Below are 27167 nucleotides of genomic sequence, written 5' to 3'. Positions count from 1 at the left end.
GAGACATAAACATCCCTTACGAAAAATTATAACAGTGGTTGACAGAGCTTTATAGAAATTCTTACAGAACTTTATCAACAACTAGCAGCTGGCTTTTAAATGTACCGGAAAAATGGCTGAAGGGAACACCAAACGTTAAATTTAAAAACTGCGTAGAATTTTGCTCTACAGAACAACTTCATAAAAAAGTTATTACGTATAACAAAATTACAAAGAAATAAGCAATATCCCTTAATACAAATATTAATTATCCTAATAAATAAATTAACCAACTTCCCTTTGCGAAATATTAAGAACTCAAATGGTATAAAGGAGGTTAAGAACTTTGTTTCCTAAGAAAAAAATCACTCAAAACTTTTCAATATCTTAAAAACAGTGAAATGAGCAATAAATAACATAGATACAAAAAAAAAAAAAAAAAAAAAAAAAAAAAATTCTGTAAAGCAAAAAATATTAATTAACCTAATTAAAAAATTAACCAACATTCCGTTGAAGAAAAAAAAATCATTCAAAATTTTTCAATATCTTACAAACAGTGAAATAAGCAAGGTTAAGGCAAAAACGGAGAATCTCCTGAAGGGCCTTCCAAAAACCTCGTTCCAGAACTGTTACCTGCAATGGCAGCACCGAATGCAGAAATGTGTGAATGCTGAAGGGAACTACTTTGAAGGTGATCATGTCACGGGGAACTGATTCTGTAAGTACAATGGTTTATTGGACCAGTCTCGTTTTTTTCAGTCAAAAATCTTTTTTTAAAGAATTCTGCAAGACATTTTCGTAAGGGATATATCAGGCTGAAACAATATCACGAATAAACGATTTTCGGGACCATTAATGTTCAAAGAGAAAGTGTGTATGAAAAGACTCTTCACGTGAAGGCAACGCTTCAACTTCCATGACGAAAATAATAAATAACATGACTGCACCCATCGTAAAGAAATAAGAACAAAGTACCATTTCAGCAATTAAAGAATGATTGAAAACGTTTCTAGGCTTTATTGTTAAAGCTGTGAAGGTAGTTACGAAGAACCGTTTCAAAGAGTGGAGTGGTTTTATAAATGTAGTGCTAAAAATGGATGCAGCAGAGAGATAAATGCACTGCACTAGTTTTTTTTTAATAATATCAATTAATTACTTTTCGATCATCTATCGGAGTTTTTGCGTAACGCGCACGTTTTCTAACCTAACATAAATAGTTTCGCAACAACAAAGCAAGCAAGAGTAAACATCAGAGAACTGCACATACCCGGAAACACGCACAGCTTCAACATTGCTAACAGGCTATATGTTACAACGGTCTCATCATCGTTCTTTTTAGCGATTTCGAGGCAAAATACTGCAAAAATGTTACCGCAGTTTTCTTCCGCATTGTTTGCAAATTCCACGAGCGAACATTTTAAAATTGAGTTTACGGCAAAAAATATCGCGAATTGTCTACAAAATGTGCTTGAAGACAAACGAATATAAATCACAAAAAGAATGCATACGAAAATGATAAACTGAAGGATTGTCATGAGTCTCTTGATGTTATTAGTCTCTTGAAAGATATTTATGCACATAGTTGAGAGAGTTTGGCAAATTTTGATTATTTGGCGACTTTTACTAAGGCGTTTGTGATAGTACATAAGTACCCTCTTAACTCATCTGTTTTCTGTTTAGATTAATTACAGCTTTTAAAATGCGAGTTTTTTTCATAGCTAGATTTATAGTTGTTTAAAACCGTTTTAGTTTAAAGCCAGTTTTGTTTCCTGCATTACAAATTAATAATATAAATTAGGCTTTATATATTACCAAAAGCCCCAAATTCCAGTAAGTAACATTAGTCTGAATTATATTATTACTGTGCATTATTACCCCAAAAGGGACATTAGTCGTGAATGGGATATTAGTCTCGAAACGGCATTTCGCGTTGAAACGCTATAAACGGCTTTCAGATTGTTGCCACCAAATATTATCGCCCTGTATTATATTTAAAGAAATTAAATAATGAAGAATCTGCATGAATGCATGTATGTTTCTCCCATTGTAAAAAACAACAACGGTACCTAGAGCCATCCAGCTTTGAGTAACATAGTCCTCCACACGAACATGGGCCACACCTGGAAGCCCGAATTTTGAATCCCGAATTTGTTTTATCACCTAATTCGTATTTTCTAGAACTTTAACATTAACTTTAACAAACTCAACGATTTCGAAGCGAGGAATGGCAACACTGTGCGAAATAAAACATTTTTATCTCCAGTGCGCGAGACTGCCTGTCAGAAATACTAAAGATATACTATGCTATTTTTAAAAAGCTTTCAGTTTTTTTTTGGGGGGGTGAGGGTTGATTTTTCTGTTGAATCGAAATTTATGTTGCGTAAGGTCCAAGAACGCGATATTTAATAAGTAAAGAAAACACACAAAACGTTAGTAATGAAAAGACAAAAAAAGTTCTGTGAAGCCATCTTAGAAAGAAAACTGAACATTGATATGATGTACTGAGAAAAGATTGAAAAAAAAAAGATTAGAAAAATATATGCCAATTACTTCACGCTGCATCCGGAATTCTAACCGTATACGATTATACTGCTTTTAAAATTTTTGTAATTTTGCTATTGAATTGCATATTTTGTAAGTGCGAAGAAAATGATGCTTAATAATAAAGCTAAAAAGACAAAACCATTAACAAACCCTTTTGGGCGACCGGTACAATATGAAACCTTTCAGATTTTAATTTTTTTTTATTATTTAAAAGTAAAATAAACCTAGTAAATTACGAATGTGGAACAATACCTGTTAGCCACTGGTAAAGATTAAGTGCCCCCCTTCATTATCAACTGAACTGAACTGAACATTCCTATAAGCGTTGTTAGAAAGTTCCTTTTCTCATTTATCACAGGCATCATCCCGATAATTTGATAGGGCTAACTGCCTAAAGGGAGGGATGCCTTCGTGGAGGGCTTTCTAAGGGAAACTGGCTCGTATACACGTTACACATGGGGAAAACCACGAAAACGCCCATGCAGCCAGCCCTTTCGCGAGATTCGAATCTCGGACCGAACCACCAGTGTTCAGCGACTTTACCGCTCGGCCGCTGGTGCAGAGGATAAGAAATTTGATAAATAAGATGATGTTTGCACGACAGGGGAACTATTTCTTTTGAAAACAATCTAAGTTTCTTTCCTCGAACATCCTTTGCTCTAAATCGCAAATCGTTTCAATCATTGAACAGTCGAAAGATGAATTAATTCAGTTTGGATTACAACACGAACTACATAATCAGGATGACATTAACTTCATGTTTTCTTTTATAGAGAGTACGATAATACCTTTGCGTACTCTGCTTTTGGCAGTATAAAAGCGAAATTCGATTGTTGTAAGTTTCGTGCATATGATAGAACTAGTATTTCGCGAGGTTTTTGAACACAGGATTACTTACTCTAGCAAGTCCGGTAATGCAGTATGCGTGTTGTGTTACCAATCCATTTCTTAGCCGCACTGGAGATCTTTGGTCCTGTAAAAAGTAAAAAATAATCGCAATAAAAATTGAGAATTAGTACAACAAAATATAAAAAGCATACATTCTGCAATGAAGAATTTCTGTAGAATTCGGAAATCGTGATATTTAGAAGAAGGAAAAAGTTACAGCCAACGTGTAAAAGAAATCTGTAACATGTAACAATGAAATATACCCTTAGTCACAAAACGCATTACCCAGCATCATCAGAGTGACTGGAACATCAAAATATGACGACAATGTGGACGAGACTATCGGTGCCTCCCGAACTCTCGATGGTCTCATCCACACTGTCAAGTATAGAAAAGAGATGCTCCTGTTTGCCAGGTTGAAGAATAGACAGGAATTTATTGAATATTAATAAATTTATAAACTATTTGCAATAATAATAAATAATGAGTAAACAAAATAATAATAACAAAATATGAAAAGTTTCATATTTTAAATTACGCCCAAAGGGGCGTTTTTTTAACGTTTTGTGTGTTATCTTTATTTATTAAATACTAGCAGCCTGGCTACCAGCCTTCGTCAGGCTTTTAAATGTACCGGAAAAATGGCTGAAGGGAACACCAAACGTTAAATTTAAAAAACTGCGTAAAATTTTACTCTGTAGAACAACTTCGTAAAAAAAGTTATTCCGTATAACAAAATTACAATAATATATTCCGTATACAAATTACAATAATACAATGAAATAAGCAATATCCCTTAATACAAATATTTATTATCCTAATAAATAAATTAACCAACTTCCCTTTGCAAAATCTTAAGAACTCAAATGGTATAAAGGAGGTTAAGAACTTTGTTTCCCAAAAAAATCTCTCAAAAACTTTTCAATATCTTAAAAACAGTGAAATGAGCAATAAATAACATAAAAGAATACAAAAAACAAAAAATTCTGAAAAGCAAAGTATAATTAATCACATTTTATCTTATATTTTCAAGAGAAAAAAATTACAATGAAATGAGCTATATCCCTTAATCCTAATATTGTTTATCCTAATAAAAAATTATCCAACCTTCCGTTGAAGGGAAAACCTTTCAATATCTTACAAACAGTGAAATAAGCAAAAAAATAACATGAAAGCAACTCAAAAAACATAAAATTCCGCGCAGAACAATTTTATATAAAAAAAATCAATAAAAATGTATTATATATATATAAATGACAATGAAATATGGCAATCTCTGAAAAACAGTGACATAAGAGATACGATGAAAAATTGTTGCCAAACCCATATTTCTAAAAGAATGAAATTATTCAAAATGATGCGATTTAATCAAAAATCTATCAACAACAATAAAACAGGAAAATTGTTGCCAAAATCCCATTTTGAAAGATGTGAGATCTGAGAAATGTACTCGGAAGCTTCATTTAAAAAAATTTTTAAAAATACAAAATATTATCATTTTTCCAAAATTCTTTTTGTAAAAGCAGTCGCAAGGATGAAAGTTTAACGTGTTCAAAAATCAAAGAAAAATAAACTGTACATTTTTAAAAACAAACTTTTTTTAGAAAAAATCCCATTGAAAAGGTGTTATGCTCCCTTTGTTAAATAAATTCGTATTGAATTGATTTATTGAAACACGAAATTTATTTTAAGTTCGTAAAATAGCGAAGTGCCTACGTTTCATGACGATGTGAAAATGGAATGTGTAGAGTAAAATCTCGCTTCCCTATAGCACATTATGTCTCAAAATGACGCGATTTCGTTACAAAACATAAAATAAAAAAAATTAGAATTCGAATTTCGAAAATCGCTTTGGGAATGCACTGGCGCTTGTCTAGATGCGCCTATGTACCAAATTTCGTAGCCGTGGGTCTATTAGCTTACGCGCAGCGCGAACAAAAAACACACAGACAAACTCTTTATTTTATTATATGTAGAGATCATGTTCTTAGCACTTAAACCATAAAATTCAGTTCAATAGCAATGTCGCAAAATAATTTTAAAATGTGCTTATCTTTAGAATTTGCGATACACAGTTCTGCCCGCTGGAGATAAAAATGTTTTTTTCTTTCGTATAGTGTTGCCATTGCTCGCTTTGCAATCGTTGAGTTTGTTAATCAAAATTTCGTTAAAGTTTTACAAAATATGAAATCAATCATAAAAAAAATCCAAATTTCAAATTGGGTATTCCACATGCTCATATTCATAGGAGGATTACGTCATTCAAAATTCGATGTCTCTATGTATCGTTTATCACAATGCGAGAAATATATTGTTACGAATTTGGTATTTAAAAAGCTAATGTTAGTTCAATTAGAAATTAAATGGTTTTATTTCTCGCGCAGTGCAGCGCGTGACGAATATTAAAAGAAAGCTAAGCCGGAAAATTGAAAATACAAGAGCGCGTGCATTAAATAAATAAATATCTCTTTTTGATTTCGAGAAAGTACTGGAAAATTCTAGCGCGTGATTTTAAAATCTTATAAAAGGAGGAAAACATCTCAGTTTGTAGTAGTTGCTTAGTTTGTTGTTGTTTAGAAAACTACTGTTGTTGATTGTAGCGAATTCGCGGATTAGCGTTCTTTAGCTGTTTTGAATTACGTTCTATTGGATATTTGAGTAGTTAAAAGATAACTGCTGTGAGATATTGTAATACTGCAAGATAATTTGAGAAAATTTAAGCATTTTTGTTGTGATAATAATAAATTTTTGTTCATTTTTCATCGGACTTGTGCATTCATTTCATAACGAACCCGTACGCACGCAACAATTTTTGGTGTCAGAAGTGGGATTTGAATGCCAATAACAAGAGCGATGGAAGAACAATTGAGACAGCTCATTAGTGCTTTTGCTGCATTCCAAGAAAAGATGGAAGCTGGCCAAGCATCATTTAAGGAAGAAATGAAATTGGGCCAGGAATCCGTTAAGGAAGAAATGAAATTGGGCCAGGAATCCGTTAAGGACGAAATGAAAGCCGTTCAAGCTGGTCAAGAAGAAATGAAAAGAGAAATTACTTGCATAATAGAAAATAAATTTGAAGCTATGGAAGGCAGAATTGACGCAGTTGAAAATAAAGTTGGACATATTGAAGAAAGAGTTTCTTCGGTGAAAGAAGAAATAGAAGAAAGAGTTTCTTCTGTAAAAGAACAAATTGATGAGAGAGTTTCTGCAGTTGCCAAAGAAATGGATACTTTAAAGAAATTCGTAGCGTCGGCAGGGAGCAGGAGTGATGATTTTAAATTCTTACCAATGCCTGCTCGTCCACCTCTGAAGCTATCCACATATGATGGGAAGACCTCCTGGCAGGTGTATAAGACACAATTTTCTATCGTGGCGGATGCGAATGGATGGGATTCCCAAGCTAAGGCCTGTCATCTCGCCGCTTCTCTAAGAGCCGACGCAGCGGATATCCTTCAGACTCTTCCCGAAAACAAAAGGTTAGATTTCGAAGCTCTGTCCGGCGCCTTGGAGTTGCGCTTTGGGGAGAAGTGTTTAAAAGACTACAGCAGGCTCCAATTAAAATCTCGTCAACAGAAGCCTACCGAAACACTTCAGGAGCTCGCCGCGGATGTTGAAAGGCTGTCCCATCTCGCCTTTTCGGAATGCCCGACAGAAATAAGGGAAATCCTGTCCTTGCAATACTTTATCGACGGCATCCGAGATACTGAAATACAGAAAGCTCTACGAATGGCGGATGTAAAAGATTTAAAAAGCGCTCTGTTGTACGCCATGAAGTTCGAGGCAGCCCAGCAAGCAACTAGTAGAGATCGCTACCCAGTTAGAGCTGTGCGAGTCCATGAGCCAGTGGATCAACTGATGGCTCGTTTAGATGATTTAGCCAGACAAGTCGAAGATTTGATACGGAGTAGGAGCGAGAAGAAAGTGGCTCTAAGGTGTTGGAGATGTGGTAGTGAAGGTCACCTAAGACGGAATTGCAGAACTCCCCAGGGTACGGAATATAAAGCAGATGATTTTACCAGACAAGTCAGTGGCTTGAGACGGAACAGAAGTGAAAAGAAACTAATTCTAAAGTGCTGGAACTGCGGAGTTGAAGGCCACATACGAAGAAACTGCAGAACACCCCGAGGTACGGAAAATAAGACCATTTCCCAGCAACAACGCAGTAAACAAATTAGTGACCATATCGAGGAACGGAGGTTGCCAGATAGTGAAAAACCTTGTTTTAAAGCTCTTAAAATTTATACAGTGAGTGGCAACAATAACGGACTGTCCATCAATGGGAATATCGATGGAGTTCCTTGCAGAATGATCATTGACACAGGAGCTAATGTTACCATCATTAGGAAAGATTTAGCTGAACAGTTTAAAGATAAACTTATTTGGACGCCATCCTGTGTTACCCTTCAGACTGCGTCTGGTGACAAGATCGACATAACTGGGAAGTTAAACGTAAACATCACGTTTGGAAGTGCCGCCTACCATCACACGGCATATGTGGCGGATATTACAGATCCATGCATACTCGGATTGGACTTTTTAAGGAAATACAATTTTTCCTTAGACTTGAAAAACAACAAACTGCTTTCAGGATCTGAAGACATAACTATCCATCCTAAGAAGGGATCCTCACCTGGAAATGCCGACGCTTTGTCCGAAAGAACCAGCTCGAGAAACAGCCGAAATCATGCTAGGGTCGAAAAGAAACACCAGACTACCAGCTATTCTCCATCTCAGATGCTCTTCGGTCGAGACCTTCGTCTGCCTTGTGACCGCCTGTTTCATCGCCGTACGGATGCGCCTTCATCGCCTGAGGAACACATCCAAGATGTCAAGGCCCGTTTTGAAGTGATGCACCGTTCCGCACGAAAGCGAGTGAACTTGGCGACGGAGAAAGTGAAGACCAGATACAACACGAGAGCTGCTGGACATAGATCCAACGAAGGAGACAAGGTGTGGTTGTGGAACCCGATTCGACGAAAAGGAGTCAGGCCTGATTTACAGTCACCTTGGGATGGTTCGCACACAATCCTAAACAGGCTAAATGACGTCATGGTTCGGATTCGTAAGTCTTCGAACTCTAAACCTAAAGTCGTTCATTACGACAGGTTAGCTCATTACTATGGCCATAGTACATAATGTAAATAATTGTAAATAGTATAAGACCATGGTCCATTTTTGTTTTTAAATGTGTATTTGATTTGTATTTGATAGCATTTGATTTGTTTTATGTATTGCATTTATTGTTCATGTTGTTTATTATTGTAATGTAATGCTTATTAATGCATTTATGCCACAGTTGTAAGTTTTGCTTCCTGTCCAGGGATTGTACTGCCCGGGACGTGCAGTCCTTGGGAAGGGGGCAGTGTTACGAATTTGGTATTTAAAAAGCTAATGTTAGTTCAATTAGAAATTAAATGGTTTTATTTCTCGCGCAGTGCAGCGCGTGACGAATATTAAAAGAAAGCTAAGCCGGAAAATTGAAAATACAAGAGCGCGTGCATTAAATAAATAAATATCTCTTTTTGATTTCGAGAAAGTACTGGAAAATTCTAGCGCGTGATTTTAAAATCTTATAAAAGGAGGAAAACATCTCAGTTTGTAGTAGTTGCTTAGTTTGTTGTTGTTTAGAAAACTACTGTTGTTGATTGTAGCGAATTCGCGGATTAGCGTTCTTTAGCTGTTTTGAATTACGTTCTATTGGATATTTGAGTAGTTAAAAGATAACTGCTGTGAGATATTGTAATACTGCATGATAATTTGAGAAAATTTAAGCATTTTTGTTGTGATAATAATAAATTTTTGTTCATTTTTCATCGGACTTGTGCATTCATTTCATAACGAACCCGTACGCACGCAACAATATTGTACATACATTTATTCAAATGTTTCATTATTTAATTTACTCAAATATAATGCAGGACTCTAACATTTGGTGGCAACAGTTTGAAAAAGTGATTGAACGCAAAATCGCAAGACGAAAACAATAGTCCTTCAGGGACAAAGTCCCTTTGGATTTATAAATGAATGAGGTGATTGATATCTTTGACATCTAAAGATAATTATTTCATTTACTTACCGTATGGATGGTGGCAGCAAGAAGGGTAGATCGGGTGACAGAACTATTGACTGTCTGGAACATAACGTGAGGATCATGTTCGGATATCCGGAAATTTTGCGCTATTCCACCAGTCAGATCTTGCAAAGCTTGTGACGTCCTGCCTCCTTGCAAGTTGCCATAACCGCAATAGAACCTAAGAAATATGGAAATGTTACGCGAATTGTCAACAAATATTTTTAAAAAAATTGTTAGAATTTTCAGATTTTCTAGAAAGTTTTTCTTCATTTCAAAAAAACATACTGAGCAAATAAAGCCTGCAACGCAATTAAAAAAAACATCAAATGTATCCCATAAATAAGCATTTATCTATGCATATAATATTTTTCTTGATTAATAGCTTTGACTTCAATAATAGTTTTCTTGACTAAATTTTAATTATAATTTTTGATTAATAGATTAATTAATTATTTTTTTGATTAATGGATTTTTTTATTAGCTTTCTTGATTGACAAACAGAATTGATTCTTATTAAAATTTTCCGGATTAATAGCTTCAATTTAATTAAGACACAATAACACGCCGAATAAATACTAATTCAGAAGTCAAACAACAAAAATCAGCGTTATACCTACAAAATGTATGAATGTTTGAAATGTGCAAATGTTTTGTAGGTATAACGCTGATTTTTGTTGTTTGACTTCTGAATTAGCTTCAATTTAATAATTTTCTTGAATAATAGAAATTAATTAATTATTTTAAGCAACGCATTTTATTAATTAGCTTTCATGATTAATAACTTGAACTGATTCGTATTATAATTTTATGAATTAATAGCTTAAATCAATTCTTGTTATATATATATATTTTTTCATTACTTAATTAATAGCTCGAACTGATTCTTATTATAATTTTCCTGATTAATAGCTCCAATTTAATAATTTTATTTGATTAATAGACTAATTTTTGTCGTTTTCTTGATTAATATGTTAATTAATTATTTTAATTAACATATTTTATTAATTAACGTTCTTATTTAGTAGCTTGAATTGTCTATTATTGTCATCTTCTTCATTAATAACTTAAATTTAATACTTTTTCTTGATTGATAGGCTGATAAATGAATTTTTCTTAATTAATTAATGTATTTATTAATAGCTTTAGTTTAATAAATTTACTTGACTAATAAATTAATTAATATTCTTATTAATGTACTTTACTAATTAGCTTGGATTTATTAATAACTTGAATTGATTCCTATTATAATTTTCCTAGTTAATAGCTTGAATTTAATATTTTTTCTTAATTAACAGATTAATTTCTTAAATTATTCAAGCTATAGTTATTGCAAAAGTAATTCTTAAACTATTTATTCTTTCAAAAAACAACTTTAGTTTCTCACATCGTATCTTTCTTATTTGCCCGGCTTAGCTATAAATACATTTTTCAAAACAATAACTTCCCAGAAAAAAAAACTCAGAAACTCATGGTTACAATAAGGTGATAACAAAAAAGTGTTTTTAGATTTGGCCACAGATTTCAATCCTTAAATTTTTAATCCTATATACCCGTTTTCAATTATAAGTTTCGTGAGAGAGAGAGTATAAAACATGTTTAAACAATGTAGATAAGAGGCTTTCTAAGAATAAAATATCCAACTTTTCATATGGTTTCAGTAAGGCAAAAATTGAGTTTAATAAAGTATTCATTATAATTGAATAAGTTACATACAGTAGTACGTAACTTATTCGAGTATAATAAAGTTAGGTACGTTATTTAAGGAAGGTACGCTTAATTAATATTTTCATGAGCTATGTTAGTTTTAATAATAAGTGCTATTTGAAATAAATAAAGAACTATTAATTGCCTAAATTTGGTTGGAAAAATCTTAAATTTTGACAGATATTTGTATTTGTTCTCGGATATCTCTATGAATCATTTACTTTTACAGCAGTTTATACGATAAAAATAATATTACATTTCATTACACAATGTTCTTTTAGAAGTATCACCTTACTCTTTCCCATTTTTTACATCTGGCTGTTGTTATACTGAAAACGAAATCTTATATACACTTTTTTTTAAATAAATTTCAAGCCAAGTTGAGTAAGCCCAATTTTGTGTTATTACTTGCTCCGCCATTACACGGAAAGGAAGGGACGCTTCATAGAGGACTTTCCAGGGAAAACTGGCTCATATTCACGTTACACATGATAGAAACTACGAAAATACCCATGCAGCAAGACCCAGTTAGCTGGGACTCGAACCTCGGACTAAACTACCTGTGTTCAGCGGCTTAAAACCCTCGGCCGCTGAAGGGCTAGTAAAGACAGTTAAGAGAAAATTTAGGTATTTCAGAACCATATAATCTCAAGATTTAAAGAAAATTATATGTAGCATTAGAAAGAAATTACTAGAAATTATATTTATCATGGACTGTAGATGCTCATTGGTCTTTCCATATTAATTTTCAACTGTGAAAGAAAGCTCTTGACATATAATTATACAGGTTGTTTATAAAGTCCCGGACCCATTTTGATGTTTAATAACTCATGAAAATAATGAAGATATAAACAAACTTATGGCATTTATTGATGGAATAACTTATATATTTTCCTTTTCAGGTTTGAATATCTTTAATTTTGTAAATATCGTCTGCGCGTGTGGTTAATTTCAGATAATTTCATTTTCCAGTCTAAATATCTGTACTTTTCTAAATATCGTCTGCTTATTAATTGCATTTTTCTCTCTTTTGTTTTTGGCAACTATTACAATGTTATGTTTACTTTTGATGCGTTTGTTCTAGCACTTTTGTATGTGATGTTTTATTCGACCGGATATTAAAGAAAATGCATACACCGCAAGAAAAAGCACAGATTTCATGGTGGTTCATAGAAACGAAATCCATAATGCAAACACAGAGAAATTGCAGAAGAATTTACCAAAAAGATCCTCCATCCAAAAGCAGCATCTTGCGGTGGAAAAAGAATTTTCTAGAAACTGGAAGTATCGCAGATAAGAAACGTTCCAGACGTCCGTGCACTAGTGATTTTGATGTTGAGCGTGTCAGGGAGACGTTTTTACACAATCCTAGAAGATCTGTCAGATCAGCGGCAAGAGAATTGGATATGCCAATTTCGACGGTATACAAGGTTATTAAGAAAAACATTAAAACTGCATGCATACAAAGTTCAAATTGTTCAAGTTTTGGAACCGGACGATATGCCTAGGAGGATAGCCTTTGCAACAGATATACTAAGAAGGATAGAAGACGATGCTGAATTTCTGAAGCGCATAATGTTCTCCGACGAAGCATTTTTTCATCTTTCTGGCATTGTTAATCGCCATAATGTGCGCATATGGGGATCTGAAAACCCCCATGAATACCGTGAGGCACAAAGGGATTCTCCAAAGATTAATGTGGGGTGTGGACTAATGCACGACCGAGTCATTGGGCCTTACTTTTTTACAGAAAAGACGGTCTCATCAGTCGTATACTTAGACATGTTGGAAAACTTCGTATTTCCACAACTAGCAGAGCTTCAGCCACAAGTCTTTTTGCAACAAGATGGTGCACCAACTTCATTGGGGTACCATCGTTCGTAGTTCTTTGAATGACCATTAAAATGGATTGGGCGAGGAGGTCCAATTCCTTGGCCACCCACATAACCTGATGTAACGCCGCTGGACTTTTGCCTTTGGGGATTTGTAAAAAAACAACGTTTACAGGAGGAGAGTGTCGAACATGGATAACCTAAAAGCCAGAATTACAACCGCAATAGCCTCTGTGGATGCCGACATGCTTGCCGGTACCTGGCGTGAAATTGAATATCGACTTGATATTCTCCGTGCGACGAAGGAGGCACACGTGGAAGTTCATTGACAAGGGTCACGAAACGTTTTGAGTCTATCTAACCATTTATGTTATTAATTTTAATGTATCTTTATTATTTTATAAGTTATTAAACATCAAAATTGGTCCGGGACTTTATAAACCCCCTGCATTTCCAAATAAAGCGATTGTTCTTAGTGCAAAAATTCGTAACCGACCTTACATTTTGACAAATATAAATAGTTAATTTACACAGCATCTTCAAATCTTTCAGTAAGAATTATAGAACACTGTAAATTAATGAGCGACATTTATAGATTTTCGTGTTCGTTATACACGTTCGTGTTTAATCGTAATGAAAATGATGCAAATTCGGACTTCACACAACAAAAGTCTTGAAATATTTGCAAGCAAATACAATTTTGAGATTACCGATTTAAGAAATGCGTATGAATTTTTACTGCAGTTCAATCACAGAAAATTACTCAGAATATCTTAGCAACATTACCTAATTATACGCTGCAACACAAAACTTCTACTTTAATCAAAATAAACGCTAAAATTTTCAATTTCATTAATCCTTATTTCATACTTGATTAGGAATTATATTAAAATAAGATTCATATTAAAATATATCCAAGTTGAAAGAATGGGAAATATATCATACTTGGCATAAGCCTTTTCCAGTAAAGCTGGCCAAAATTCGCTGGGATCTGTAGATCTAAGAAATAGCGGTCTTCCTTTCGCAGTAGGCAATCTGTCATCCACAACGATTTCTACCCAGTCTCCAAACCTCCAAAATCGAAACCGGAAAATTCCGCAGTAGCCTTGAAGGAATGTTTGGTCTGGCGGAACAACCCTTTCCAAGAACCTGGGCGTCATTGTCAGACAAGACACTGCAGCAACTAAACTGTAATCGCCTGAAATCATACAAAATAGTTTTATGCTTTAAATATTCTTATTCTACGATGGTAAAGTAAAATACATAACATCAATAAATCCATTCAAGTTTGCTAAATCAAATAAAATTTATCAAACTGGAATGCAAATTAAAAGAGATATCAGCTACCATAAGCCATTAAACCCTTTGTACTCGAAAGGTGACTTTCGGTTACCACTTAATTTGATGTGACTCTCGATTACCACTCAGTTTGACGCGATAATTCGAGCGGTAATGATTTTATTTAGGTTTGGTTTGGGCAATATGACTTCATGAATGTATTCAACAATACATGCGTATAGAAAAAATGCCAATCTCACCCCGATAGATGCTGCTTGAGAACAGGGAACCTATTGCCGATGAAATGAATAGATTTAGAAAAATGAATTAAAGACTTGATTTTCTTCCGTTGCGGGGGGGGGGGACTTTTCTCTTAAATTTCCTCTTCTCCTGTCTTCATTATGTACATCGCGGTTCTAAACCCAGCTGAAAGCTTTTCTGCAGTAGTTTTTGCTTTTTTGATTCTATCCATCTGTTCTATAATGGTGCTTAAAAACTCTTGAATTTTCTCATCACGTAGCCAACTTATGGCTTCTTCTGCTTCTTTTGGAATTGTGAAAGTTTTCTTTCTTGCTTTCTCGCTGTACTGCGATCGTGCATTTCTTGTGGATTCCGTCTCTTTCAAAGTTGTAAGTTGTGGAAAGTCTTCAGCTTTTCGCACAACATCTTTTTGCTTTTTTTTTGGGGGGGGGCTGCTTCTTTTCGAATTTCTGAAATTTCCTCTTATATTCTTCACATCCACGGTAACTGCAGACATGATTTTTTTCCACAGAACATGCAGGTGGGCTTATCTTCTTTTTTTAGAGGGTAAACGTTGCTCCTGTTATTTTCGCCACACTTATAAATGCTGGGAGTGTCTTCATTCCTGGCACCTAAAACACTGTGTGGGACGTTTCCTTCTTCCGTACTTTCGTGGATTATATTTTTCAGTCATCCCGTTTAAACTGAACATGTGATTCAGATTATGTATTGCGTATCCGCTGTTATTCCTTTTTAACTCCAACAGCCAGATCGGAAGTTTCTCAAAATTGTATTTCCTACCTCTTGCTGAACTGTTTTACCATTGGAAAATTTCTTCTTTCCAGGTCAGCAAGAATATTCTCCTCTGTAGGCTCTCGGCAAGTTCTCAAGGGTTTCTCCTGGTCCATCAGATAAGTGTGGAAAGGAACTTGTATAGTTTTTAGAATCCTGGTAACATTTTTATAGTCTTCCACTGTTTTTACATTTACAAAGATGGAATATGTCTTCATCTTCGCATCGAAATCTTCCATACAAATTCAACAGCAATATCGCAAAATAATTTTAAAATGAGCATATCTTTAGAATTTCCGACACAAAGTTCCGCGCGCTGGAGATAAAAAGGTCCCTCCCCCGTAGAATGTTGCCATTGGTCACTTTGAAGTCGTTGAGTTTGTTAATCAAAAATTCGTTAAAGTTTTCCAAAATATGAAATAGATAAAATTTGGGCTTCCATATTTGGGTGGAAACGTACGTTATTCAAAATTGGATGGCTCTAGGTACTGTTGTTTTATCACAATGCGAGAAACATACATACATTCATGGAGATTCTTCATTATTCAATTTCTTTAAATATAATAAAGGGCGATAATATTGGGTGGCAACAATTTGAAAAATGAATCGGACATTTATAGTGAACCAACGCAAAATGCCAAAGCGAAAATAATAGTCCTTCAGGGCAAATTGCTCCTTTGGACTAAAAATGTTGACAAATGCCAAAAATTTTGAATAAAAGTAGTTTTTATATTCATAAACCAAAACTAAGTACTTTGCAGGTAAATAAAATGGTAACCTCATTCCCCTGTGAACCTACGAAATTCCACCCTCCCCGGTCGAGAGGCATTTCTCTACTGGTTTATGACCCGTTTCAGCCCAAACAAACAAACAAACAATAGTCTCACGTGAAGGTTTCTCAAACTTTTTACATTTTATACCATATTTATAAAAATTAAAAGTATATGTATCACGTGCCAATACATGTGCCAAAAGGGGCGCCATTCTACATTCTTTTGATCTTTGTATAAGAACTTTTCCTCCAAAAATAATTTACCGTTAGCGGCACATGTACACTGCGAAAAAAAAAGGGGGGGACAGTTCTACATCTCCCTTTCTACTGGGCCGATTGACGAAATTCAAATTACAATTTTCATGTCGCGAAAGCGCGACTTAGGATATATATTAGATTTATATATAGCATTGTTCTAACATAGTGTAGCAGCTATAAATATTGTTTTTAAAATCTTGTAATTTAAAATAAATAATTTAAATAGATGAACCTTAAGGTATATTTAACGGCAATGTTTGAAATGCAGGCTCGAGAGCTACGTGTGGCTCTCGCATGAAGAATGTAATTATTTTATTTTTAAATGTTAGAATGCGTTTTATCTTCTTGTTTGTATGTCGCCATTTTGGGTTTTAAATAAAAGTTTTTGCTTCAAATTGCGAAAGAAGTATCACAATAGGTATTTTGACACAAAATGAGACTTTTTCTGAAATAAAATTTTTTTCCATATTTCTAGTGTACGACTCAAATCATGCCTAAATATTAAATTTTGTAAAATTTGGTGCAAAATTTACGGAGAAATTTAAAAATTTAACTTGGCGCATTTTTTTAAGTTTGCGCCAAGAATAATTCACTTGGCGAACTTCTTAATTCATGGCAACCTATTTTCTTTTCCCTTCCATTGTGCAGGAGCGGGAAAAAAGTCACACCGTTTCTACTTTCAAATAGTTTTAACAAAGTGCCCAAACCACATATGATGTTTTATAGCTTTCAACAAATATGCCAAATTTCAAAAAGCGCCAATATATAAATTCACGTACATTTTCATGTATCTGAAATTTTGAATAAAAAACTCGAATTTTTTGCAGGTATGCTTAGAAATACATCTACTTTAAGATGATAGTAAAAATTTAATGGATTATAATTCAAATTTTTTTTCCGAAAAATTTATAAAAATTATTTAAAAATACAAATTATAAAAATAAATCATAAAAAATGGGCGAATTTTATTTGGAATGAACCTAAATTTCGAAATATCAAAGAAAGGCTCAAATAAGTTTAATGAAAAAAAAAAAAAAAAAGATAGTAATACATATATATCAAATTCAATTAACATTGAGGAGCTAAGCTTTTGCAAGCTAATTTTTTAAAACCTACTACCGCCTTCTTCTGGCGGTAGTAGTTTTTAAAACTACTACCGCCAGAAGAATTTCCGATTGCCAATTTTACCATCAATCAAAACCCAGAGAGAATAGAATAGAGAAAAAATCAGGCTTATGTTGAAATTTATCTGGTGAATACCAAAATCTTTTTAAGTGCTAAAGTTTTTAATCTCGCCTTAGGAAAGCGGCAACTGTTTTAATACAACTGGATGGTTCAATCACTTCGTCTCATGGCAAACATAGTACTTGTCATACACGAGGATGCAGTGCTGCGGAGCGGAAAGTTTTTATACATAACGTAAGAAACTTCTCAGAAGCTTTATTTTCTATAGTAAAAGAAACGGGATTAATCTTCCGATGGTTTTATTATGTCAGTTGCTTTATGGACGGAATGAAGGACGTCTTGATTCCAATGTAAAGCTCTTTAAATTGCTTGCAATCGGGTTTTTTCTATTATGGTAGCAAACTGGCTGAAAGTGAAAACAAAGCCGTTCCTCTGACACAGAAACGTTTATCGTTTTTATAAATCCCATCAATCGATCATCGTTCTTCATACGGAACGCAAGCTGTGTTTAATCACTTCCTTTGGATGTACTGGTCTGAGTATTGAAGTCAAGACATTCCAAAGGAAGAATATTAAACATAACTTACAGAATTCAAGATTGAGAAAATTAAACTACCTCTCCCCTCCAGTTCTATGAATATTAGCTACATAATGCATGCTAATGTTTAATAATCATATTATTATTAAAAAAATTTTGAAATCTTTATGTTTTTAACGGTCACCCGAAAAAAATTGTTGAGGTTTTTTACTCTCTCGCAGTCTACCAATCTCCTCTCACGCCCACTTCTACTAACCCATTTTTTGTGTCTTTTTAACTTTAACATTAAGCATCATTTTCTTCGCCATATCCAATTCAACTGCAAAATTACAAAAATTTTAAAACCAGCATAGTAGTACACGTTTAGAATTCCCGATGCAGCGTTAAGTGTTGGCATGCAGTTTTCTTGGGGGTTTTTTGTTGTTGTTGCTTTGTTTTTGCCCCCCTTTCCAGTTCATCATATCAATAAGGGTGTACTCCAACTGCGCTAATGAAAATCCCCCCTCGTCCTGATATAGTCCAACTGCGCAAATAAAAATTTCTTCTCCCCTTTGCCTACAGGGTTACAATTTTACTTTTCGAAGCCAATTGTAGCCAAGAGGAAAATAAAAATAAAGAAATACAATTACATATCACAATGACAAGAACAAGTAAAGAATATCTAACAAGCAGGCTAGTTACTTGAATAACAGTAATAAATGCGAGAGTTAACAAAGAAAATAAAAGGTATTGGTAAACATACACATTAGCATTACAAACGTCTTTCATTAATTACAATATTAGAGGAAAGAGTATTACAATAATATCATAAATCAAATAATTGTAAAGCTATACTTTTTATAAATTACATCAATTATAGTATAGCTCAGTGGCGTGCAAAAGATTTTTCCGTATCAAAGTATGCTAGAAATATTTTTTGTTAATTAAAGTAATCATGTAAATATTTGCAGAAATTAATAGTTAAATTAAAAAAAAAGCTTAGCATGAAATCTATTATAACAAATTATATTATTATTATAAATCTATCATAACAACATTACTATGCGTTTGAACACTGACGTATAAATTGTAAATAAATTTAAATTATTATGCTAAGAAGTTTTATCTAAAATTTATCTAGAAGAAAAGAATTAAGTAAACAGTACGGCAAATTAATATAATCAATCAGGCCCCTCAATAAATAAAAGCTTATTTTTGTAACCAAAAATTAAAAATTGGGTTGCAAAAGTTTGTGTAATATACTTGGAAATATCTGAAAACATAATTAATTAGAATTTATAACTAAATTAATAACAAGCTAATTAACAGCAAAATTAAGCTTAATTTCATTCAATCTAAAACAAGCAATCGATCAGGAACTCCGAATAAGTGAAGTTTTATTGCTATTTTACGTAGATTTGCGTATAAAATGAATATTTGCATTTGTGAAACAAGTGAATAATGTACTGATAGTCAACAGGAATTAAAATAACAGTGGTTAAAAATATGACTACTTGTCAGAAGGTATGCAAAGTTGCCATAGCTAGAGAAATTGAATGATTATAGAAAACTCATAAAACGCTACAGTGTGAAAAGAAAATTCTGGAATAAACATGTTAAGAAAATTAAATGAAGAAATAATCGTTAATTTATTGATATCCAATATAAACTCTATGCTTTTGGAAAAGGTTACATATAATTTGCACCGAGGTATCAATCACCGAAACGAAGTTAATTTCTTTCCTTATTTTTTCTTATCAGAGGGATTTGTAAAAAGATATGATAAGGTAAATTTGAAACTTTTTGCAATATTTTTAAAGAATAAATTTAAAAATTATTTTTGCTTCATGAACTGAAATTTTTACGCTACATTTTTACACAGTAAATAAGTAAAAAAAAAAAAGAAAGAGCTGGGTATCACTGGGACTAGAAACTCGGGTCGAACTACCAATGTTTAGTGACTTTTCCGCTTGATCATAAGACCTTTTGAAATTAGGCTGAGCAATATATTAAAGAAAATAGAAGATACAGCACACGTAAGAACAAAAGTGGGCTGAATTAGAGATTTACATATTTGGTGAATGAATTGAATTTACCTGTATGCCATTATGAAATATTAGGAATGTAGTATAAAAGCATGAGTGAAGAAGGCAATGGCAATCTAAATCATTGTAATATAAATCTAAAACATTATCAGTATCTGCTATTAATTTCAATACTGCTGAAAAAATTATAAATACATATTATAAATCACATGAACTCGTTGCATTATAAATTACAACAGTTAAAAATATTATTAGCGTGATTTAGCGACCATCTTTGTTAAGAAATAATTTCAAGTAATTAATTTCACAAATAATTCATCTTGAAACTAGGTTAGAAAATAAGCTACGTGCTGAAGATTAAGCTTTGCCAAGGTGTTAGAGACATATTCTGTTAACTAGAGTTGTGATCCAAGAATTTGTAAAAATTATCATTTAAACATAAATTGGCATAAATACAATACAAAGTATCTAAATTCTACATACATCTGAACTTGAGTACAGTGCAACAATATGTGAAAAAGGAATGGATAAAAAGGGAACTGAAAATCCCAGGATATGAATATAAAAAGAGTTCTCTTTTTTTGGGGGGGAGTGTGTACACACACACTGATGGTGTTAATTATGAAAATTTTGCTGATGCTCATAATTATCAATTTGTTAATTAAATGTGTATTAGAAATTAAATGTATACCAAAGTACATCAGGTGGAAAACAGAATAAATATTTAAACGTTACTAGTATTAAAATATGAAATTTGTAGCAAAGTTAAATAACCTTAAAATAATTTCAATGACTAAAAATGGAAAGCTTAATACGAGAATATATTGCAATAATATTAGTGTGAATTTAGAACGACTTAAGAAGTCCAATTTTTAGATTTAATAAAGAGAATTTTTTTAATTAAATTAGAACTGTTTACCTAAAATGGTAAATTTGAAAGTTAAATCCATTCTGCTATCTAAGAAGATTTGTTAATATTTATCTAGACAAGAAACTTATTTAAGGTGAGCTACAAATCCGATATTTGATAAGTTGATTATGTATCAGTTTTGTGTATGTCATTAATCTATCAATTTTACTATTCAAAACTGATCAGCGACTAAAATCTGCAACTTGGAAAGTTTTTAATTTTCACAGAGAATAAAAAAGATCTGGCTCATCATTCCTTTAAGCATCATAAAACTTTAAAGTGAGTGTAAAAGAAATTTATTTTTACTTTAGCACACGCCAGAATTTAAATTAATACTTGTTTTGCATGCACAATTTTTTACAATATTGATAAACGAAAATAATGGCTTGCAGTCTCAATAGAATGTCCCATTAATGGCGCTAAATGACTTTTTGTAGCACCCAATATTCTCGGGAAAGAAATAAGGGACAGGAAACGTCGCGCACTTCGTGGGTTAGATGAGAGGGGGACGGGTATCTTCGATCAAATTTGGCGCAGTTCGTACCCTACCATCAATAAGACGGCTTTACCAAACTTATTTTTGTAGCATGATAACGCAATTTAGCACAACATTTCTTGAAAAATCGCAATCTTTATTTTTTCCACGCATCTCAAATCATCCTTTTTCAGACAAGATGTTTCTAATTATATTTAATACATAAATTGCATTTTGAAAACTAGAACGTAATCTTAAGTAACTAAGAAAGCAGCATAGTTTAAAAGCGTCTTGCCAGCAGGAGAGCTATGCGGAAAAGAGCAGAGTATCATAGAACTTCAGAGGAAGAAGGGTGAGAGTCGGAAAAGTTTCAGTTCAGAGTTTCGGTTTAGAATTAATTGGATTGGACAAGAGGTATCTGCATTAAAACGTTATGTAAGATAGAAAACTCTGGAACCCGTGAGAAGATATGAATTTAGGGGCAGATCACCAAATTTAGAATGTTGAGGTCATCAATTATTTTTCTGAAACAGCTATTATATTTTGTTATATCTTATATATATATATATATATGGCGCATTGTGCTGCAAAATTAAGGAAATTAGAAGATAAATTTTAGTAAGCACGCCAAAAAGTTACCAAAAACTGTGGCTCCGAGAAAACTCCAACATAAGCATATTTAGTTGCTATGAAAAGCGAGAAAGAGGAGAAAAAATATTTAATTATTTAAAAATTAATAAAAAAGCTATATGCTAAACAAATTAGGAAATTTTTAATATATAGATATATAGGCTATAAAAGAAAAATACAGACATTCAAAGTCATTCGATACAAAATACCGTTAGACATTGTAACGTCTTTGCGTTGCTACGCTACCAACATAATATAATACCAGTAAGAAATGTAAATAAATCTAGCGCATAAAATATCCGTGCTTAAAGATGCACGCGGTGTTACTATTAATTGTACGCTTTGAAATCATTGAGTTTGTTAATCAAAAATTATTCCAAGGTTTGCAAAATATGAAAAAGATAATAAAAAAAATTCCAAATTTGGACTTCTAGATGCCCATATTCGAGTGGAGGACTACGTTATTCAAAATTGGATGTTCTAGTTACCGTCGTTTTTCTTACAGTGCAAGAAACATACACACATTCATGCAGATTCTTCATTATTTAATTTCTTTAAATATAATGCAGGGCTCTAATATTTAGTGGCAACAATTTGAAAAGTGATTCAGACTTTTACAGTGAGCCGACGCAAAATGCTAAAACGAAATGTATACTCCTTCTGCGGTAATTATTCACTCATTTATTACTATTTTACTTAACGTTATTATTAATATTGTAGAAAATTCAATTACTTAAGTTTTATAAAATGTTTACAGTATTTTGAATAACAGAAGTAAATCTTTGTTAGTTTAATTTTTGTCTGAAAATAAATATTAGTCTTAATATTCTTCACCACATCTTCTCGTTTCCATTCTAATTTATTTTTAAGAGCGTATATATTATTTAGAAATTATTAGTACCCAAATTATTATAAAGAAGTACCTGCATTATTCTACGACTTCGTCCTCAGATTAAACAATAAGTGTAATTTTCCCGTGTTTTTTCCCGAAAGCAGCATATTATTTGATTTTTTTTTTTTTTTTTTTTCAAAAGTCAAAACAGCATAAAGAGAAAAAGCGGTTGTCAGTAATTAATGAAGTAACCGTTTTCAAATGCTCCGAATCTCAAGCACAAGCAACAAAATTACAATATGCTGCAAACAGCATCGACTTTAATACTAATATGCACTAGAAGCAGAAACAGTAAGATAAATACGTATTCTATGATAAATACTGATGAACAGTGTAATTTGACCTTCTAGATTCAATAATAATAAAAGAAATACATGCTGAAGGCTTATATGCGATTTATGTCTTTGAAGTTTGTTCCAGTGTAGGGTTTAACACAGGAATGAGCAAACTCCTGCCCGCCGGAAGGTTCGATCCGGCGCGCGGATAGAATTTTAATTTGCCGGTCTGAAATAAATTAAAAGAAATATATATTGTTACGTTTTTCTCTTCTGACACCAATTGTTACGTTATTTTCTTCCTTCACGTTCGTACGGGGTTCGTGTGGATGTGGAGTGAATAACGACGGCACTTAATGAAGTTTGTTTTTGTTTTTGCTAGAACGCCCCAAACCGCCTGATCACAAAGTGATCTTATGGTCCAAAAACGGGGCGTCCCATTCACAGCACATTCCGAGTAACTAAAAATGTTAGTATAATCAACTAAAGAAAGTAATAATTATACACCCAGCAAGGTTGCCATACGACTACCTAATTTTATTTTATTTTTATTTATTATTGTTTTTTTAAATGGCTGGATTAACGACACAACAGGAAAGAAGAAAACCAAAAATAACTAAATCAAGAAAACTGTATTAGTAAAAATGATAGCATAAAATAAGGAAGGAAAACACACGTAAAACACACAACGAAAATATGACATACAGTCACACATATCATTAAAACACGACGGAAAAGGCATCCTAAAATAAACACATTGAAAATAAAATGAACTTAGTTAAAAACCCCAATCGCATGTCTATTGCCATTAATAAAGGCCATCAATTCTCTTGCATATAATTTCAAATGTTTAAAATCAAAATTCAATAAATCAAAATGTATATCACAAAAACTTCGTCTAATAAAATCAGTCAATTGGCAGTCCACCACGAAGTATTTGGCATCACCCAAAAGATTACAATTTGGACATAGATCATTATCTTGTACATGAAATCTTTTTAAATAATGAGGAAACCTGTCCGGTGATAATCTGATTCATATCAATGTCATCATAGATTAAAACTTTATCTGTAATTTCAATATTAATCAACAAATTATTTTTTCAACAAATCTCAAATAATCAACAAATTATCTTATCTTTCCATATATTTATATAATATTTCTTCATACTCGTAATGGCAATTTGTCTAGAACCAGAAATTTCCACAATGGGTGCATTAGTTGAAATACATGCCTTCTTGGCCAGACTGTCAGCCCTCTCATTACCAAAAAACCCAACATGGGCTTTAATCCAATGAAAAGAAATCGTAGAACTGATAGATTGTAACAGAAATTTAATATCCATAATAATACAGTTAACATTATCGGGGCAAGAGAGTGACTGGAGCAAAGAAAGAGAATCAGTATACAAATTTATAGTAACACATGTTTTAATATTCATTTGAATCCATTTCAAGGCCTTCAAAACTGCAATACATTCCGCTTGAAATACTGAATTATAAGAATTCAATCTATATAAACCATAATCAATTTCAACATCATAGAAATATACAACAAAAGTAGCTCCAGTACACCCTCCTAACCCCGAACCATCCGTATAAATATCATACATTCCAATTTTTGGAATTTCTCTATCAAACCCATAACTGATTCTATTTACAGAGTGTAATAAATGTACATTAAATTTTTCAAAAACATATTTAGTAATAATATTAGAATCAAAACAAATCATATCAATATTTCTAGAACGTAAAAGATATTTCTTGTAATAAAATTCGTAATAAACTGAGAGGGGAGGCAGTCTGGCCAATACACAAACCACCTCCGTGGGGACTGTCCTAAAGCAGCGAGTAATTGCAAGACCCCAAGCTCTCTGTATAGAATCCAACTTCATCCGGAGCCTCACCAGCTCCCACGCTCTGGAACCCCAGGCGCCAATTCCATACATCACAATAGGTAATACAGCGGCTTTATATAGAACTTTAATGAAGTATCGAATAACACACGTTATTGCCAGTATTGTCAGGACAGCTCCAAAACACGTTTTTAACTATAAACACGCTGACACGATCAGCGACACAGACTCCAGGTTATCAGGCTATAATGAGGGAGACAGCTTCACTGCAAAGCACCAGAGTACAGTTCCCGACTCTGCTCTGTCGTTCTCGGAACTCCACGTACTCTCGAGACTCTCCACGCTACAACTCGCGATGCACTCGACGACGCACAGAGCACGGCTCCCGACTCTTCGGTTCAGTCGTTCTCGGAGCTCAACACGCTCTCTCGACGATGCTTTAACCGCGATACACTAAGAGACTCCTTCGGTGAACTCGACGACCGACTCGGCACTCGCTGCCCGGTTGTCAACTCGATCGACTCCGCAGGGATTGACTCGCTAGATGAGACACTAACTCGACTCTCTCGCACTCTATTCGAGGCACACACACTCACTGACTGCGGACCAGCAGGGTTTATATAGCTTTCGGCTTGTGTTCGAGAACATTCTGGGCTAAACCGGTAAGAATGCGTTCCAGAAGGTTCTTCAACCGTCCATGGTATATCGCCAATTTTGTCGCCAAATGGGCTATTTCTCGCCAAATGTGGCAACCCAGACCTCCTTTGCCATTTTATGGCAACCCTAAAATTGCTTTGCGGGGAAGCCATCTTACCGCGCCTGTACATTTCGTAACAATATTTATAAATTATACATTCATCTCCTTTTCTATTTTGTTTAAATATTGATTTTCCCCTCTTCCTTTTTTTAAAAGGATTGATGATCTTTTCACTTTCTCTATTTTTTGTTCTATCCATTTCCTTTTCTACTTTGTTTAAATAGTATTTTTTTTTCCTTCCTTTTTTCCAGAGGACTGATAATCTTTTTTACTTTCTCTAGTTTTGTTCTACAAAACATAAATCGACGGAAACAGCAAGCACAGACAGCTTTCAATCGGTAAAGTGTTTTAAAAGCGGAAGTTCTTTGTTAGTTATAGCTGTAGATTGACGCCCAAAAGCGTTATCTCTTTCTCGGGGAGCAGACATATGGGAATCTAATATACGTGAATTAGACCTCACATGTTTGGCAGATTGCGCATTTTAAGCTCCAGCCAGCGGCTTCTTCTTTTAGCGCGAGTTCTAATATTTATTAACTGCGTATGGAAAGATTGCGGACATATTAGCCTCATTGTGAATAGTGGTGAAATTATTAAAAGTATAGCGTAGCTAGTGCTTGTTTGGGTTATTCGTAAAATATTTCAACCCCAAAATGGCTACTAAAAAACTTAAAAGTTGATTCAGAGTGCCGTGCTTTTAATGATGAAGGGTCCTGGAAATATTTTTTTACAGTCGTAAAAGATAAACCAGTGTGTCTCTTCTGCAATGAAGCTGTAGTAGTCTTCAAAGAATACAGTATTTCCCGTCATTTCACATCTAAGCATAAGAATTCCGTTTAGGAAGCAATGTCCGAATGTGAAAGAAAACAAAATGCAGAAAGTCTTTGTAAACAATTATCAGACCAACAAAATATTCTCAAGAAAGTAAGCAGTTTCCAAGAAGTAGCCACACATGCAAGTTACACTGTAATATACAATATTGCTAAAAATAATAAAGCTTTCAGTGATGGAAAGTTCGTGAAACAATGCATTCTCCAAATCTGTGATGTTTAATGTCCAGACAAGAAAAATAATTTTGAGACTGTAAGCTTATCTCGAAAATGGTAACTTCTAGATTCGAAGCCATCGATAAAAATTTGACACCACAATTAGAATCAAAGATTGGCCAGTTTAAATTTTCTTCCATAGCTATGGATGAAAGCATTGATATAAATGATACTGCTCAATTAGAATTATTTATAAGAGATGTTGATGATAACTTTACCGAGG

General features: G+C 33.5%; 1 protein-coding gene across 5 annotated transcripts in view; it reads right to left on the bottom strand.

The window, feature by feature from the left end:
- The window catches only part of LOC118192048 (calpain-9-like), a 390870-nt gene that overhangs the window by 53559 nt on the left and 310144 nt on the right, over positions 1-27167 (bottom strand). For all 5 annotated transcript variants that reach the window (XM_085816136.1, XM_085816138.1, XM_085816135.1 and 2 more), the window contains 3 exons: positions 13966-14218; positions 9488-9662; positions 3422-3496 (listed from right to left, as the gene is read on the bottom strand). In XM_085816136.1, coding sequence (XP_085672262.1) covers positions 3422-3496; positions 9488-9662; positions 13966-14218 — 503 coding nt within the window. The remainder of the gene's footprint in view (positions 1-3421; positions 3497-9487; positions 9663-13965; positions 14219-27167) is intronic.

This window comes from Stegodyphus dumicola, chromosome 4 (assembly GCF_044657685.1).
Source record: "Stegodyphus dumicola isolate Sdum_Otavi_A_Nest chromosome 4, ASM4465768v1".
Lineage (NCBI taxonomy): Eukaryota > Metazoa > Arthropoda > Arachnida > Araneae > Eresidae > Stegodyphus > Stegodyphus dumicola.
This window is presented reverse-complemented; position numbering and strand designations above follow the sequence as displayed.